At 54.5% G+C, this 16,542-nt stretch overlaps 1 protein-coding gene across 7 annotated transcripts in view; it reads right to left on the bottom strand.

Moving 5' to 3' along the window:
- Positions 1-1,145: 1,145 nt before the first annotated feature.
- SNPH (syntaphilin) overlaps positions 1,146-16,542 on the bottom strand; it is a 32,230-nt gene continuing 16,833 nt past the window's right edge. For 2 of the 7 annotated variants that reach the window (XM_005304915.5, XM_042842616.2), the window contains 4 exons: positions 12,510-12,600; positions 10,797-10,904; positions 7,543-7,692; positions 1,146-5,598 (listed from right to left, as the gene is read on the bottom strand). In XM_005304915.5, coding sequence (XP_005304972.2) covers positions 4,362-5,598; positions 7,543-7,692; positions 10,797-10,904; positions 12,510-12,553 — 1,539 coding nt within the window. In that variant the 5' untranslated portion in view covers positions 12,554-12,600 and the 3' untranslated portion in view covers positions 1,146-4,361. Of the gene's footprint in view, positions 5,599-7,542; positions 7,693-10,796; positions 11,004-12,509; positions 12,601-16,542 lie in introns of all 7 variants that reach the window. The other 5 variants (XM_024108927.3, XM_008172188.4, XR_002889429.3 and 2 more) reach the window with 4 other exon arrangements.

The raw sequence follows: 16,542 nt of genomic DNA on the forward strand, positions 1-16,542 counted from the left end.
CCTATTTGCTGTTCTTAAACCGAGGGAAGTGAGGGTTGGTTTAGGCGCTAATGAATGGCTCAGTGGCCACTCCAGCATCGAGTGTGCCAAAGCCACTGTGCAATACCGCCCCCAAGTAGTTTACTACTGAAGGGTGAGCCCTGCGGCTGGCTAGCAATGCATTCGCACTTGTTCCTCTTTGCACAACGTGGGACTTGTCAAGCCGTGTGTGTGTGAGGGGGAGGGGGAACCATGGGCATGAGTTCTTCTTCAGCTAAATCACGGGCCAGCTGCAGTGCTTGAGGGAGATGTTTGCAGAGCAGGTCAGATCCGAGGGCGTTTGTCCCATCACAGATTAATGGGTAGAGTAGGTGAGAACGGGAAAGGCCTCAAGGCAAAGACAGGCGCATGTTAATACTCCCAGGCTGCTACCCAAAGGGGCATAGTGGGGACTGGTGGACTGAAGTCCCAACACGATGCAGCATAAAGTCCCCAGTCCTGGCCCAGAACGCCGTACTCAGCACTGTCAGAAGAAGTCTTATTCCTTTCTCCATGGTCCACTAGAGCCACGCTGTGCGGGGCCTCTGCCCCACTGAGAATCAAGGACTTAAACTAGAACTGCCCTATCTCCTGTCTGCTTTATCAGCCTTCCTACTTCCCCAGTCCCGCCCTGAGACACACCCCACCAGCACGGCATGCCTGAAAGCCTCCGCTGAGCCATCAAGCACAAGGCCCTCTGGGTGTCGCCGCTTCCCCATCCCTGGCTCGGGTTTGACTGCCCAGGCCTGAGAGCCGCTTAGTGCCCCGGGAGCAGAATGGACATTCCGGGTCGAGACATCACGTCTGGGCAGCAGGGCTAGGCCCTAACTCTAGCAATGTTTCGTCGCTCAGAGCAGGGCCACCCAGAGGATTCAGGGGGCCTGGGGTCTTCGGCGGCGGGTCCAGGAGCGAGTGAAGGACCCGCCGCCGAATTGCTGCTGAAAACTCTCGTGGGGGGCCCTGAAAACTCTCATGGGGGCAAATTGCCCCCCCCCCCCCCCCCCGGGCGGCCCTGGCTCAGAGGCAGGGACACGTTGACCGGGGAACATCTGCGGAACGTGCGCTCCAGCCCAGCTCGCTCCAGAGAGGAAGCCTACGGCCGGCTTCATGGAAACAGGCACGGCAGAGCCCCAATGACATTTATTACATCCACCAACAGACAAAGATTACAGGCCCCTGGGAACAAAAAGTGGTTACAGCTTTTAAGTTCTGTATTTAAAAAATATATAGATTTCTCTTTCAAATATAATCCTACATTGATTTCTCAGCAGAGCTTTGGATAGTCTAACGGACATGTACACACATTCACAAGTACATCGCACAAGAGCTTATATCCTAGTTCCAATTACAGTTGCCATTTTGCCTGGGTTTTGTCCATGTCTCCCCCAATACTTTATATTACATTATCAAACCCCAGGCTCCTTCACCCCCGGCTCCCCCAGCTGGCTACCACATTTTGAAAATCAGTAGCCCACTTTTATCCTGCAACAAGCTCTTGTTTCAAAGGGATATTGATTTGTGACAGTCCAGGCGTGCTGGATACAGGTTGTGAAAGTACGAGCATGTGGCAACATCAACACATGCAGCAACACCCCCTTGCCCCCCACAACAGTAACTGGGGGGCGGGGGGCACGTGACCAAGGTAGCCAGCCACCTGTGGTAAAGTCTAAATAAAGCTGTTTGACAGTCTGACCCAGAGGGCAAAAAACATGGGGAGGTGTACCAATGTGATTGACCCCCGCCAGAAAACTAGCTTTAAACCATCACAAAATAAAACGATTACAATAAATACTCCCTCACCCCACCTGTGTGGAGGAGAGGGCAGCGGGGCAGGGGGTGGGGGAACGTAAGAGCAGAAACATTGTTAGTTCAAGTAATCGTAAAGGTAAACAAAACCTTTGCAGCCAGATTCAGAAACACGTGTGTGCAATTCTGTACACAAGGTATATGTGCATAGTTATCACTGTGCATGCGTGTGTGTGTGTGCGTGTGTACAAAAATGCACTCACGCCATTCTGAAGCCCTAGCCCTTCGGGTCAGTCACTTCCCAGAGAAGACAGGGGCAAGGCCACCCAAGCTCACGGAGTTGATTTTATGCGCTCTCAGGGCCGAACACTGCAGATAACCCCGAGCCGATTACCCGTCAGAGCACTGGAGCGTACGCCAGCAGCCTTGTGCTGAACATCTAGATTGGCAGAGGAAATGGTTTGGATGAGGCCTCATTCTCTCTAGGCATCTGTCCCCAGCTGATCAAGCTCTGCAGTGAGATTTGGCTTTTAAAGGCATTTCCGGAGGCCACCTTCACTTGAAGATGTTTTCTGCCAGCCTGAGTTTTAGACAAGCTGCCTCCAGAGACCAGGGCTACGCTCTACCTGTGCCCCACGTGGCCCTCTGCCTTCTCTGTTCTGTCCCCCCCGCCCCCCCACTCCATGCCAGTTCCAGCATCTCCAGCTTTCAGCATCAGCATCGAAAGCTCTGCGGCGATGGGTAGCCAGACGCCCCCTCAGCTAGCGTAACCAAAACACTCTCACCCTGCACTCCTAGCAGACACTCCAGGACCGAAGGGAGCCGCGCTACGGCCTGAGGAAAGCCAGCTGTTCTCCCTGCCCCAGGACGAAGAGCTGGGATGGACGCAGAGCAGCAGCAAAGGACTCCTTGGTTCGTCCTTTCAGGACTCTGCCAGCAGTGCAGACGTCAGCCTGTCATCGAAACCTGCAGCAGAGAAACCTCTACAATGGAGCTTCCGTTTGCAAAAAGTGAACATAGTGCAAAGCACGGAATGAAAGCTACAGAACTTAAGGAGTTCTCACCATGGGCAACCCGGGTGCATATGTAATACTGCCCAGAGATACAGCAGTCGGCTCTGGAGCGTCACATGAGGTATATCTGGCTTCTCTTGCTTGGCCACCGGGCCCTTACTGTCACATCTTCCAGGAGGCAAAAAGTTTTAGAACTGGGTCAGCAAAGCAGGACTTGAACCAACAGGTCCAAATCCCCAGGAGGGGCCAAGGATAAGGGAGTGACATTCACATGGTTTCCAAAGTGAATGTATAGGCAAGCATCTGTCCACTCTGTCCTCTGAGGGAAGGGATTCAGAGTCACTGACTCTCCCACGGGCAAAGGGAGCAGACTTGGGCAACCCTCGTTGCTCCAGCCCTGCTCCTAGAAGGAGGGAAGCCACGTTCTGCACCGGCTCTCACACCGATTGAGACTAGACGCCTCTCTGCAAACCGGGAATTCAGGCCTCTCCCTGTTTCTTCTGCAAAGCGTGTTGGGAATAAGGACATCTATTCTAGAGAGGCACCTCCCCCGTTCTAGCCCTTGTCCCCATCTCTCCTGCCCAGGCCTTCTTGAGTTCCCCTTTGTTTTCTACACGTTAAAATGAGTCTTTGCTACAGCCATTACCCTATGTCCTCGGAGCCCTGGGCAGGGTTTGACCCGCAGGACTCCCCTCACACTGACGGCAGGCGTGGCGGGTTCCTCTTGGGACTCAGGAACAACTGTCAGAACAAGTCCAATGCAATAAAAGGGTAGTTGGGCAGCTAGCCTTTCAAATGGCCCTGCCCTGTCCAGAGGGAACAACAGAAGTGGACGAGTCAGGGGAGGCAGGGTGGGGTGGAAGGGATCCATCAGTCCAGGGAAGGGCTTGCAATGCTCTGTCTCCCTACATGAAGTGACCGTGGGTCCGTCTACACAGCAGAAAGAGTCCCATGGCAGCAAGTCTCAGAGCGTAAGGTTAACTGACTCGGGCTTCTGCCGCAGGTTCAAAATAGCCAGTGTAGATGTTGGGCTGGCGCTGGGGTCCGGGCTCCGATACCGGGTGCGGGGAGGGTCTCAGAGCCTGAGCGAGAACATCGACACTGCAATTTGTAGCCCTGCAGCGTGAGCTTGAGTCCGCTGACCCGGGCTCTGAGCCTTGCTGCCACAGGGGGCTGCGCTGTGTAGACGCACCCGGCAAGTACACATCTGGGCTACAGACGTCACTTGCAGACAGTGCAAAATCCATCAGCTACATCACCTGCTGGGCGAGTGTCCTGCAGCGAGGAGGCTGGGCCCCCCCCAACTCTGCTCTTCCAGAATTGGCCTTTTTTATTCCTCAAACAGCTCAGAAGCCAAAGCAAACCCAGAAGCTCATTTTCCTCAGGCCCCCGGCAAGCCCCCTGGAATTGCATATTCTAGCTGCAGCAGATCAGAGGATGTCAAGTTGCCCACGTACTTCAAATAAATAAAACGAACGTTTGGTGTGTCCGGAATTTACAATCAGTGGTCAGAGAAATTCTGATCCTTTCACCAAGTCGGCTCTCGAAGCATGTGCAATGTGTTTGCTTGGTGGAAGAGAAGAGTTATGGCTGGGAGCTGCCGCTGCTACCTCCCACGTTGCTAACGGAGCGACAGTTGATCTTCCGTAAGGAGTGCAGAGCGACCGTGCAGCACCCGCGGAGCAGCGAGCTGATGTTGTATATGGGCTGGCCCTGCCTCCGCTGAGTACGGCACAGCCAGGCTACCGTGGGCACCGCCGGCACCACCACGGCCAAGAGATCCACGATGAAATGGCGACTCCAATAGCTTTTCGGTACTGTGGCTTCTTGGCTCAGCTCGGCAGCGTCTTCCTCCAGGGTGCAAACGACGCTCACCGACTGGCTAGTGCTAGAGGGCTGGTGCACAGCAGGGTTGTTGGTCACCAGTCCCGGGCAGCCCTCCTGCCCCTCCGGAGTCTCTGGCCCCTCTCCTGCGGTCACCGCCACAGCGGAGTTGGGTTCAGTCGCCATCAAGTCCGTGGTCCCAGAGAAGTTCTGGGCCTGAGGCTCGGAGCTGGGCACCAGGTCTTCCATTTCGGACACCCACACGGAAGTGGGGCTGCCCAGGCTGCAAGCCTGGGACTTCATGACCTTTTCCAGGATAGTGTCCAGGTCCGGCTGGTAATGCACAAAGTCAGTTTGGATGGCCTGCTCCTGCATGCAGCTCGCCTGCACTCCGGCCTCCACGCTGCCTTGCGTACCCATCAGTTTCTCATAGGTGGAGCTGGTGGGAAGTCTGGAGCCCAGCGTGAAGGAGCTCTGTAGAGACCCCTCCTCGGTGCAGAACTCTACCCCTGATGAGAGCAGGCTGCTCTGCTCCAGCAAGTCTGTCCGGCTTAGCGAGTCATCTGCAGCCACGAAGCCACTGTCCACCACCTCCTCAGCTGACAGGGTCTGTGAGTCCCCAGCGTTCCTGTCCCCTGCTGCCTGGTCACTCAGCTTGGTGTAGGTGGAGCTGCGGGTGAGGGACCGGGCTGGAGAGCCCCCTGCCGACTCCCCGGCCCCTTCCTCCTTCACAGCCCCGTTCTGTGCTATCTCCATGCTGTGCAGCAGGGTCTCCAGCTTTTTATTCTGGATGTTGATGTCCACAAAGTATTTCTGAAGGCCTTTGTCCTTCTCCATCAGGTTGTTCTTCACGGTGTCAATCACCTGCTTCAGCTGTTTGATCTCCTTCCGGGCCTCCTTGAGTGCCAGCTGGGCCTCCACACGGTGGCACTCTTCCTCGATCCAGTCCTCCTGCATCCTCGAGAGCTGGGTCTTCAGATCCTCAATCTCAGTATCCCTGCACCAGACAGACAGACAATCACCACCACTTCCACCCGAGGGGGCCGGTGTGACACGACCGGAGGTTGGAATTTTGCATAGGTGTTGACAGTCCACGCTAAAAGTAGTTTGGACGGTGCATTTCTGGGGTCACTCTCTGAGGGCAATTTATTGTCCAAACCCCCTACTCACCATCTTTCTCCTCTCACCTATGCAAGGACCTTCTATACAAGGAGAAGGGCAGACAGGATGTATATGGGTAAAAATGGTCGTAAACCGAAGCACAAAGTACTTTGGCATGAAGTTGTTCTGTGATTAGATTGTCCAATCCCAGGTTCCCTTGGGTAACAGTAGCATTGGGGAGGGGGGTGTGCTCAGTGGGGAAGGGGGTCAGAAAGCACATAGGGGCCGTGGGGATACTTTCTGAGGGAAGCAGAGTGGGGGGACAGCCAAATAGAAACCCTGTGACCATCTCTTACAGTGGTCAGATGAGAATCTTCTTAGCTCTGCAGGTTTAAACTAGTGTAAATGGTGGATTCTCTGTAACTTGAAGTCTTTAAACCATGATTTGAGGCCTTCAGTACCTCAGCCAGAGGTCAGGGGTCTGTGACAGGAGTGGGTGGGTGAGGTTCTGTGGCCTACCATGTGCAGGAGGTCAGACTAGATGATCACAATGGTCCCTTCTGACCTAGAGTCTATGAGTCTAGTTCACAACTCCATCCTTTTTCCTACACCGCCAAGTTATTAGGTATTGGGGGGAGAGGGCGATTTGTATTCATATACAACGCTCAATAAATATACAGTATACAGGTAGAAATGTAAGAACACCATAGTGTACTAATATCTGCTGCTCAAGAAAATCAGATCAGAGAGCAACTTGATGGAGAACGGGAGAGTCACAAACCTGCCAGGTGAAAATCAGTCTCTGCAATCTCCAAATTTCCTTCCCAAATTTGGCAACAAACTTAAAACTGATAAAAAGAAACACTTTGCTTTACACCACTCCTGACTAACCTGTGGAACTCACTGCCACAGGATGTTACTGAGTGCTTAGTCAGATTAGCACAAGGATTAGACATTCATATGGATAATGAGATCATCCACAGCTACACATTTTTATCCTATATAAGGGATATAAACTCTCATGCTTTAGGGCACAAACCAACCACGAATTGCCTGCAGCTGGGAAGGCTGTTTCCCCTCTGGTCATAGTTGTCCACTACATGGATTCTGGCACCCCCCTCTGAAGCAGTGGATACTGGCCACTGTCAGAGACAGAGGGTCCTGTGGCACCTTTAAGACTAACAGAAGTATTGGGAGCATAAGCTTTCGTGGGTAAGAACCTCACTTCTTCAGATGCAAGACACCAAGGGAGGAGAAACTGCTTCTGTAGTTGGCTAGCCATTCACAGTCTTTGTTTAATCCTGATCTGATGGTGTCAAATTTGCAAATGAACTGGAGCTCAGCAGTTTCTCTTTGGAGTCTGGTCCTGAAGTTTTTTTGCTGTAAGATGGCTACCTTTACATCTGTTATTGTGTGGCCAGGGAGGTTGAAGTGTATATATAGCAGATGTAAAGGTAGCCATCCCTTGGTGTTCACACCTCAACTGCTAGCAGAGCATCTCACCCTCCCTGACTGAACTAACCTCGTTATCTCCATACTGATTTATACCTGCCTCTGGAAATTTCCATTACTTGCATCTGAAGAAGTGAGGTTCTTACCCACGAAAGCTTATGCTCCCAATACTTCTGTTAGTCTTAAAGGTGCCACAGGACCCTCTGTTGCTTTTTACAGATTCAGACTAACACAGCTACCCCTCTGATACTTGTCAGAGATAGGACACTAGATTAGATGGCCTGACCTGATTTGGAGGTTCCTATGCATTCAGTTACAACCTTCCATTCCCTCATCCCCACTGGTATTGGGACCCTCCTGTTACCTGCTCACCTGCATCAGCACTTACCTGTCCTGGAGTCTCTCTTGGGTGTCCTTCAGCCGGGCCTTCAGGTGTCTAATGCAGACCTCCTTCTGCTGGAGGGGGGTCAGGTACTGCTCAGGAGTGGGGGGCTTTATCCCATGGTTATCGCTGCACAGACTGTACTTGATGGGTCGCCTGGGAAAACATGGACAGTCAACAACCCTCCAAGCACGCCAAGTAAAACAATCCCGACCACGTCAGTGCTGGTCCCACAGAGCCGCTCCGCCCCAGATCTCGGCTCATTTCCTTGATTCTAGCACAGCCAGGCGCTGGGGCACAGGCTGATAGGAGCCAGGAGTCTCAAAGGGAAGAGGGGTTTCACCAAGTGGGGAATGTTAACCTTTTCCTCCCCACTTCTCAGATCTGAAGTACAAACCTCCTGGATTACACACCCTCCTGGACTCCAGTGAGACGTCCCAGCATGTGCTCAGCTGACCACACTGAGGGTCTCCCCAGACCCTGCGGGACTCCAATGAGACGTCCCAGCGTGCGCTCAACTGAACACACCTAGGGCACCCCAGATCGGTCCTGGAGAAAGGAGCCTGTCTGTGTGACGAACAGAAGACCCCTCTCATCCCTTAACACCCTGCAGTGTCAGAGCCCCGATATTCCTAAAGTGGGACACATGGTAAGAATATTAAGAACTGCTGAATATCACACATTTTCATGCAGAAATTAAAGCAGGCTGTGTCCTCTAACCAGACCCTTAGGACACCCCCCGCCTAGGTAGACGGTATTTGTGCTGCAGCCTTGAGCTACGGTTGTGGTTATTATGACTAGAGCTTCATGGGCATATAAAGCACTGTACGGACACACTGAAGATAGGCCCTTGCCCCCAAGCAGCCGACAGTCCCACGGCAGAATGGGTGATGCCCCATCTCCCTGGAGAGGGACTCCACTTTAGCCCTGGAAAATACAGCCACCAGAAGCAAAAGGAAGTGTTCATTAGACATGACACTTACAGAAACATCGCCTGCCCTGGTTACTGACACATTGGGACGCTAACACTAAAGCTGGACCTAGAAGAAGGGTAGATCCTTCGCAGAGCTCTGCTAGGAGAGAGGGGACCCTGCAGACAGCAAACACCCCGACCTCTCTGAGCGAGCTCCCATGGCAACGCAAGATTCTTAGTGATTTTCTAAAGCGAGCCCAAGGTGGGACCTCTCCCCGGGAATACGTCATCAGGAGCATGTTTCCAAGAGGCAGAGAGCTCCGGATTAGAACTTGCTTGAGGCAGTCGCTCCTTGTGGCCACGAAGGGTCACCCCGAGGACTCTAAGGGCCGCGGTGAGTAGTCAGTCATGGGCTAACTTTTTGCTCCTGCACACCTACGTTCAACTCCTGCTGGCATCAGACGCACAAATAAAGGTTGATGGCTGTCACCTGTCCATAGCACAAAGCCCCTGGACAACGGGGCATGATTAGCCGCCACTGCTCAAGAAGGCCAGGGCTGAACTAGAAGAGGGGGTTGCCTCTCAGGAGGGACATGTATTGACGCGACTGCATGGGGGCCTGGGGCTGGAACAACGGGGAGTGAAGCATGGAGGAGGGTTGTGGGTCATTGCCAGAGCTCCGTGAGGAAGCCCAGTGCAGTGTCTAGCTGCAGACTCTGGCTGGTATCATTAGTCCAGCGCTGTCCCAAACAGTGAATTCATTCAGAAATTCAAAGCAGAATATCTGTCCTGGCAGGGCACCCTTGGGCTGTGTGCGCCTCTGGAGAACCCAGGAGATTTGGGGGCCCATCTGGAATGGGCTTCGATACAGCCCCAACCCTAAACACACAACACGCTGTAGACAACAAGCCATATTCTCCGCTGGGGTTAATCGGCACAGCTGCCCTGAAGTCAACGGAACTGCACTCATTAACTGGGGAGCAGAGCGTGGCAATGGGGGGACAGGAAAAGCAGAAATATCTTCTCCGCTGTTAAACCCCACGTCATTTCTCCCCTGGCCATGGCACCGACGTTTACTCAGTCCTCACACTTCCTGTTGTATTGGCTGAGTCAAGCACGACAAGACACAAGTGACACAGCAAGGCCCAGACCTGACGTGCAGCACAAGAAGGGCGAAGAGGCATGCGACAAACCAAGCCAGCTGTGCATTGTGTCTGCGAAGTGTTATTGCCACAGCACTGGAGATCTGTTCCCTCGGCTGCAATACACACAGACGACATGTAAGCAAAGAAGAGAGCAGAGGGGCTCACAGTAGCTGTAACGCAGAGATTTCTGAGCCGCTAAGTCCTTCTCAGCAAACTCGGAGGGGGCCATATGTTTACTTATAGCGAGAAGTTGGTCAGTTTCTCCATGATGAGCTTGGGCCATTCACTGAGGAACCAGCAATTAGGTTTGGGAGTGGAGAAGAGGGATAGAAACGATCCATTATAGCCCTGGGACCAATGTAGCTGTCTGTAGCAAGTACCACTGCATTTCACAGCATCCCCGGGCCCCGCAATTCTACTCCCAAGGGGGAAAGAAATGCAATGGGAGCTGTGTTTAATCTTTGGGGCCATTTCATGTGCTCCATGCTCAACTGTCCTTTATCCCAGGGAAGAGTCAAAATTCTCCTCTTCCAACAAGTCCACCGGTCTCCTGCTTTCCAGTCCAACATCCTCCGGGCATCATAAAGGGACAATAACAACCACCTCTTGTTTCCATGGTGCCGTTCCTCCTGAAGGATCTCCGTATGTCACCAGGGCGTGCGGGAAGGGAGCAGACAGTGGCGCCCAGTGCTCTATGCGACAGCGTGTGTGTTGGCGGGAAAGGCGACAAAGGGAAAAGGGTGCTTGGAAATCAAGGTGATGGGCAGGAAAGAAAATGGAGCAGAGACGGGGAAATTTTTGGACAAGGACACCAGGGCAAAACTTTCCTCTGACACGACCTCCCGGCAGATCAGCCGTTCCACACCCGCACAGTGCTATGCCTTGCCTTACTGCACATGCACAAGTCCCGCCAGCCCCAGCCCTGCGGGGACAGGAACCTACGGGACGAAGGGATTCGAGGGGTTTCAAGCCCGGGCCTCAGACTAACGCTGCTCTTTGCCAGCAGAGCCAGTGACCGGGCAAGGGCTTTCAGACTCTGCGTAGCAGTCCGCCTTAGAGGCTTCCACAAACCAGACCCCCTCGGGGAAAGCTCACGGAGCCACTGCAAGGCCCGTGTCCCCGTTCCACGTGGCTGGCCGGACAGTCAGTGGAGCAGGTGGGCGAGGCGGGGCGGCCTCCCCGGGGCGCTCTGGACCGGTTACCTTGGGGTGGGGCTGCTGTCGCTGCCCTTGCAGGAGCCCGAGTTGCTGCTGCTGCTCAGTGAAGAGGTGCCGTAGGTGTCCCGCATGCTGACGGGGGGAGAGGGGCGCCTGGAGGCAGGAAGAAGAGGCTGTTTCTCAGTCGGAGTGGCAGGGGGTGCTGAAGACTTAAAGAACGAGGCCAAGCCACTCCTTCCATAAAACCCCCGGCTTCCAAACCACCACAGACACAGGGACACACAAGACAAAAGGACAAAACAAACAGCGGGGATCAAGATGGAACAGAGCAAGGCTGTCTCACAACGGTGACAATAGCGAAGGGGGGGGGGCCGAGGGGAGCGGCACACCCGGTGCTGCCCTCGTCCCCTGGGCCAGGCCCAGGGAGGCTGTGCCCCTCTCCCACCTCTACTGCCCATCACAACAAAGAGCTCCTACCTCTCTTCAGCAGCTCTACAGAGAGCGCCGCAGACAGGGGCTGCCTAACGGGCACCAATCCACCCCGTCTTACGGCTAGGGTCTTGCGCCCAGTGACAGCAGTGGTGTGAATTCTGCCTCGGGTGCCGTTTGGGTTTGGAGCCACTCGGCACTCTCCTCCCCCACCCCCCGTTCTGTTATAACGAGCGCGCCTTTCCCCTTCACACCGCGAGCCCAACACTCTCCTGAGCCCGCTGGGATCCCATTGTGTTTTATTTATAGCCAAGTCAACCCTGCTACTCCCAAAACATCTGTCTGCTGGGCCACCTCTGGGCTTCTCTTCTTCGACAGCATCACATGGCCACTCTGGAGGTACCGCTAGCCAGGCATTGACACAATCAATAGTGAAATAACTCCTGTCCGGGGAGGATGTGAACCTGAAAGGGGGTTCCAAAGAGGATGGAGCTCAGCTGTTCTCAGTGGTGGCAGATGACAGAACAAGGAGCAATGGTCTCAAGTTGCAGTGGGGGAGGTTTAGGTTGGATATTGGGAAACGCTATTTCACTAGGAGGGTGGTGAAGCACTGGAATGGGTTACCTAGGGAGGTGGTGGAATCTCCTTCCTTAGAGGTTTTTAAGGTCAGGCTTGACAAAGCCCTGGCTGGGATGATTTAGTTGGGGACTGGTCCTGCTTTGAGCAGGGGGTTGGACTAGATGACTTCCTGAGGTCCATTCCAACCCTGATATTCTATGATTCTAATGAACAAACTCTGGTGTGAACACGCATTTCTCCCTTGTCCTCTGATTGTACCCAGAGTACGGCAGCCTAGGGAAAATCTCTTCAAGGGGCAAACCCCGCAAAGCCCCACAACCTCCACACCAGTGGCTGAGGACAAGGACACTCCATCAACACCTGGCTTTGGCCCAACAGAGCTGAAGAGATAATCCCGACTTCACGCACTGCAGTGGAGAGACAAATGCAAGTGTGCATGCAGGAAGCGGACCCTTGTGCAAGTGCTATGCAGAAGAGTCGTTAAGACAGGCCACAAGGTATTTCGGCAGCTGCCAAAACCATCGCCCGACCCTGGGGTCTGGTCTGTGCACAATGCTGCCGGTCCAGGTCCAGAAAAAGACCTTGCTAGCCGCCCTTCTTAAATAAAAGCGCTCGGATCTACTCCTTCACTCAGGCTGCACTAATGCATTTGGGAGGAGAGGAAAAATGGCCTCTAGTTTGTATCGTTTCTCGGCAAAGGCGCTGCAGGGATTCCGGTGTCATCTACAATAATAGGTTGGACGTATTCACCTTCGAGAGCCAGTGGAGGACCGTCTGCTTCCCGGCAGGGACATAGCAATAGCACTGCAGGTCCCGGCAGTGAGGGTAACCGGCACACCAGCTAAATAAAGAGAAAGACAGGAGGAAAGAGAGTGAGAGCTGGAAGTGTGAACGACGTCACTTGAGAGGCACCTCGGCTGGAGGGCTGGAGGATGCTGAGTGAGGGTCTGGGGCAAGGTCCAGCTTTTTCATTGTGTGTGTCCCGTACCTACCGCTTTGGGGCCTGGTCCCTGATGGGAGCCTGTAGGGTGCTACGGGACCCAGACAGACAGAATGTCGGATGCTTAGCCCCTCCAGTCCCTGGGGGAAGGCATTCTGCCCAGAGGGCCAAGTCCCATGGCAGCGGAGCTCTGCTGACTTACATCACATGAAGATTTGGTCCAGCATGTGGGGTTTTTTTTTTAAACGAACCATTCCTGTGCTCTGTATTATCCATCCTCCTTCAGTTTGATCACCAGCCACCTAATACTGTACTCTGCTCTGCGCTGTCCAGGCCGGGGACTCAAAACACTTCACAAACATTAACCTCAGTCCCCCTGTGCACATTTTACTCCTGTTTTACAGGAGAAACTGAGGCCCAGAGAAGTGAAGCAACTTGCCTAAGGTTGCAGAGTGAGTCGGTCGCACAATTGGGAGTAGAAGGCAGGTCCCTAACGCCCAGCTCTGGGCTTTAGCCAGACCACTCTCTTCTGTCCGCACCAGGGGCCTGGTCACGCGATGTTATGTTCTCTTACTATTTATTCCTCAGTTACATCAAAATCATCCACAGCACAAAGAAACCAGACATGGGACTAGAGGATTCCAGGCAATCCCGCATGAGCAGAGAATCTCGTGAAAAACCAAAAATCTGGTTTTTCATGCAAATAATGAGTCTGATCCAGAGGCCATTGAAATCGATTGGAATCTTTCCTTTGGCGCTGGCCCCTGGGTGGGAATAAGAAACTGCACGGGAAGAGAAATCTAGAAAATACGAGGTCAGCACCTAAATTCTCCTTTGATGCTATTTTCTAGATCAGTGGTCTCCAACCTTTTTACACCCAAGATCACTTTTTAAATCTAAGGGCCACCCAGGATCTACCCTGAGGCCTCACCCCATTCCCAAAGTCCCGCCCCGCTCACTCCATCCCTCCCTCTCTCCGTCGCTCGCTCTCCCCCACCCTCACTGTTGGCGTTCGGGAGGGGATGCGGGTTCTGAACTTGGGCTGAGGGGTTCGCAGTGTGGGAGGGGGCTCCGGGCTGAGCCTGGGGCAGGGGGTTGGGATGCAGGAGGGGATGAGGGCTGCAGGAAGGGATCAGAGCTGGGGCAGGGGGTTGGGAAGCAGGAGGGGGTATGTGGTGCTGGCTCTGGGATGGGGGGGGTCAGGGCTGGGGCTTGGGGTGCAGGAGATGGTATGGGGTGCAGGAGAGGGTATGGGGTGCTGGCTCTGGGAGGGGGCTTAGGGCTGGGGATTGGGGTGCAGGAGAGGGTATGGGGTGCTGGCTCTGGGCAGGGGCTCAGGGCTGGGGATTGGGGTACAGGAGAGGGTATATGGTGCTGGCTCTGGGCGGGGGCTCAGGGCTGGGGATTGGGGTGCAGGAGAGGGTATGGGGTGCTGACTCTGGGAGGGGGCTTAGGGCTGGGGCTTGGGGTGCAGGAGATGGTATGGGGTGCTGACTCTGGGAGGGGGCTTAGGGCTGGGGCTTGGGGTACAGGAGGTGGTTCGGGGTACTGGCTCTGGGAGGGGGCTCAGGGATGGGGGTTGGGGTGCAGCCTCCCACCGGGCAGCACTTACCTCCGGTGGCTCTTGGTCAGCGGCAGGCAGAGCGAGGCTCAGGCAGGCTCCCTGCCTACCCCGCCCCACACTGCTCCCAGAAGGGTCCAACGCTTCCCTTATGCCCCTGAGGAGTGTGGGGGGCACATAGCTCTGTGCACTGCCCCTCTCTGCAAGCACCGCCCCCGCAGCTCTCCGGCCAACGGGAGCGGTGCTTGCAGGCAGGAGCAGCGCGCAGAGGGAGACCCCTGCCCTGGGGCCACGGGGCCGTGCTGGCCGCTTGCGGGAGCGGCGTGGGGCTGGGGAAGGCAGGGAGTCTGCCTTAGCGACAGCCACGCTGCACCGCCGGAGATCGCGATCGACGGGGACATCCTCTAGAATCGACCGGCTGGTGACCACTACTCTAGATTATAGCAGGCACTGCTGTAGTGCTGGGGCGGATCCTCCATCCCTGGACATTTTCAACTCAAGACTGGATGTTTTTCCTCTATTTCAAGTAGGAATTAATTCAGGGAAGTTCTACGGCTGGTGTTATACAGGAGCTCAGACTAGATCAGTGGCTCTCAACCTTTCCAGACAACTGTACCCCTCTCAGGGGTCTGATTTGTCTTGTGTACCCCCAAGTTTCACCTCACTTAAAAACTACTCACGTACTCAACCAGACATAAAAATACAAGTGTCACAGCCACTAGTACTGAACAATGGCCGACTTTCTCAGTGCTACCATAGCATTATCAAATAAATCAATTGGAATATAAACATTGTACTTACATTTCATGTATCGTAGAGAGAGCTGTATAAACAAGCCATTGTCTGTATGAAATGTTAGTTGGTACTGACTTCACTAGTGCTTTTCCTGTAGCCTGTTGTAGAACTAGGCAAATCTCTAGATGAGCTGATGTCCCCCTGGAAGATCTCTGCGGACCCCCAGGTACGTGTCCCCTCATTGAGAACCACTGGACTAGATGATCACAGCCATCTCTTTTGGCCTTAGATCTATGAATACAGTCTCTCTTTCCTATGCCCTATGTGTTCTCACACTATCCAACACACCATAAACCTACGGGAAATATGGCTGCTCTGTGCCCCCATCAATGCACTTTCTGGGGTGGAAGGTGCGTCTCCTCCTTTTGGCCCTCACCCAGGCCTCCTCTGCCCCACACATGAAGGGCAGCAGATATGAGCAGCAGTTTTGCACTGCCGTCCTTGGTGCTTTAAGTAGGACCTGACCAGTTTCGCCCCTGCATGGAAAACTCTGCCAGCGTCCCTTATCTCAGCGAGATGGGAACAATCAAGCCAGCCATCTCCTAATCAATAGGGTGGCTATTGGAAATGCTCCATGCTGGCTGGGCCATGCTCCTTGGGGGGTGGCAGGAAAGGAAGGGAAAGGGGATGACCAGGGATGGAGCCAACGGCAGTTGAAGGGCTCACCAACATTTTCTATAGCTCTTCTCCCGCCTTCTCTCTCCTCACCCAACCCCTTTTTTCTGGGCACATCAAATATAGCAAATTCCACCTTGTGCCTCTGACTGCGGTGCCGTTCCTCCCTGACCCCGCAGCATCCAGCCTCTGCACAAAGGGCTCCCAAACCAACAGCGCTGAAACCGTTACAGAATCAAAAGCCCCGGCAACGGCTAGACCCAAACGAATGCACTGAGCTCCCGAGCTAGCTCATCAGCGACGTGGGCCGGGTACCGTCTCCTCAGCTAGGTCTGCACAGCATCGAACGCGCTATGGGGACCACAACAAACCCCTTGCCAGATATTTGCCGTCTCACTCTGGCCCTTGGGCTCCACCTCGAGAACGGAAGCTCGGGGTGGCGGCAGCCAGGTGTGAAGGCAGGAAGCAGACGGACCACGCTGGATCAAAGCGCCACAATCAGCCACGTAGGAGCCAGTGTCTGCCTCCCCGAGCCAGGCGGCTTTGCAAACGCACCCCCAACCTCACCGCTGCCCCTGAAGAGGCTCGGCGAGCGCCAAGCGCACTGATTGAGCGAAAAGCAGTCACTCCAGCGCTGCCGGGGCGCGCAGGAGACAGCGGCCCCAGGAACCTGGCAGAGGATTTCAGGCTGCAGGAGGTGGGCCCCACGTCACTGGCTCTGGGTGGGGCTGCAGGAGAGCTGGGGGAGAACCTGCTCCAAGCGCGGCGCCGGGGTACAGAGCGGGAGAATGGGACTGGCAGCCGCGCGGCGAGAAATCGCTTCTTTTGCCAACAGTTTTAAGACCAGCTGGTGCCTGCGGAGAGCTGCATGT

This window comes from Chrysemys picta, chromosome 13, assembly GCF_011386835.1.
Source record: "Chrysemys picta bellii isolate R12L10 chromosome 13, ASM1138683v2, whole genome shotgun sequence".
Classification (NCBI taxonomy): Eukaryota; Metazoa; Chordata; order Testudines; family Emydidae; genus Chrysemys; species Chrysemys picta.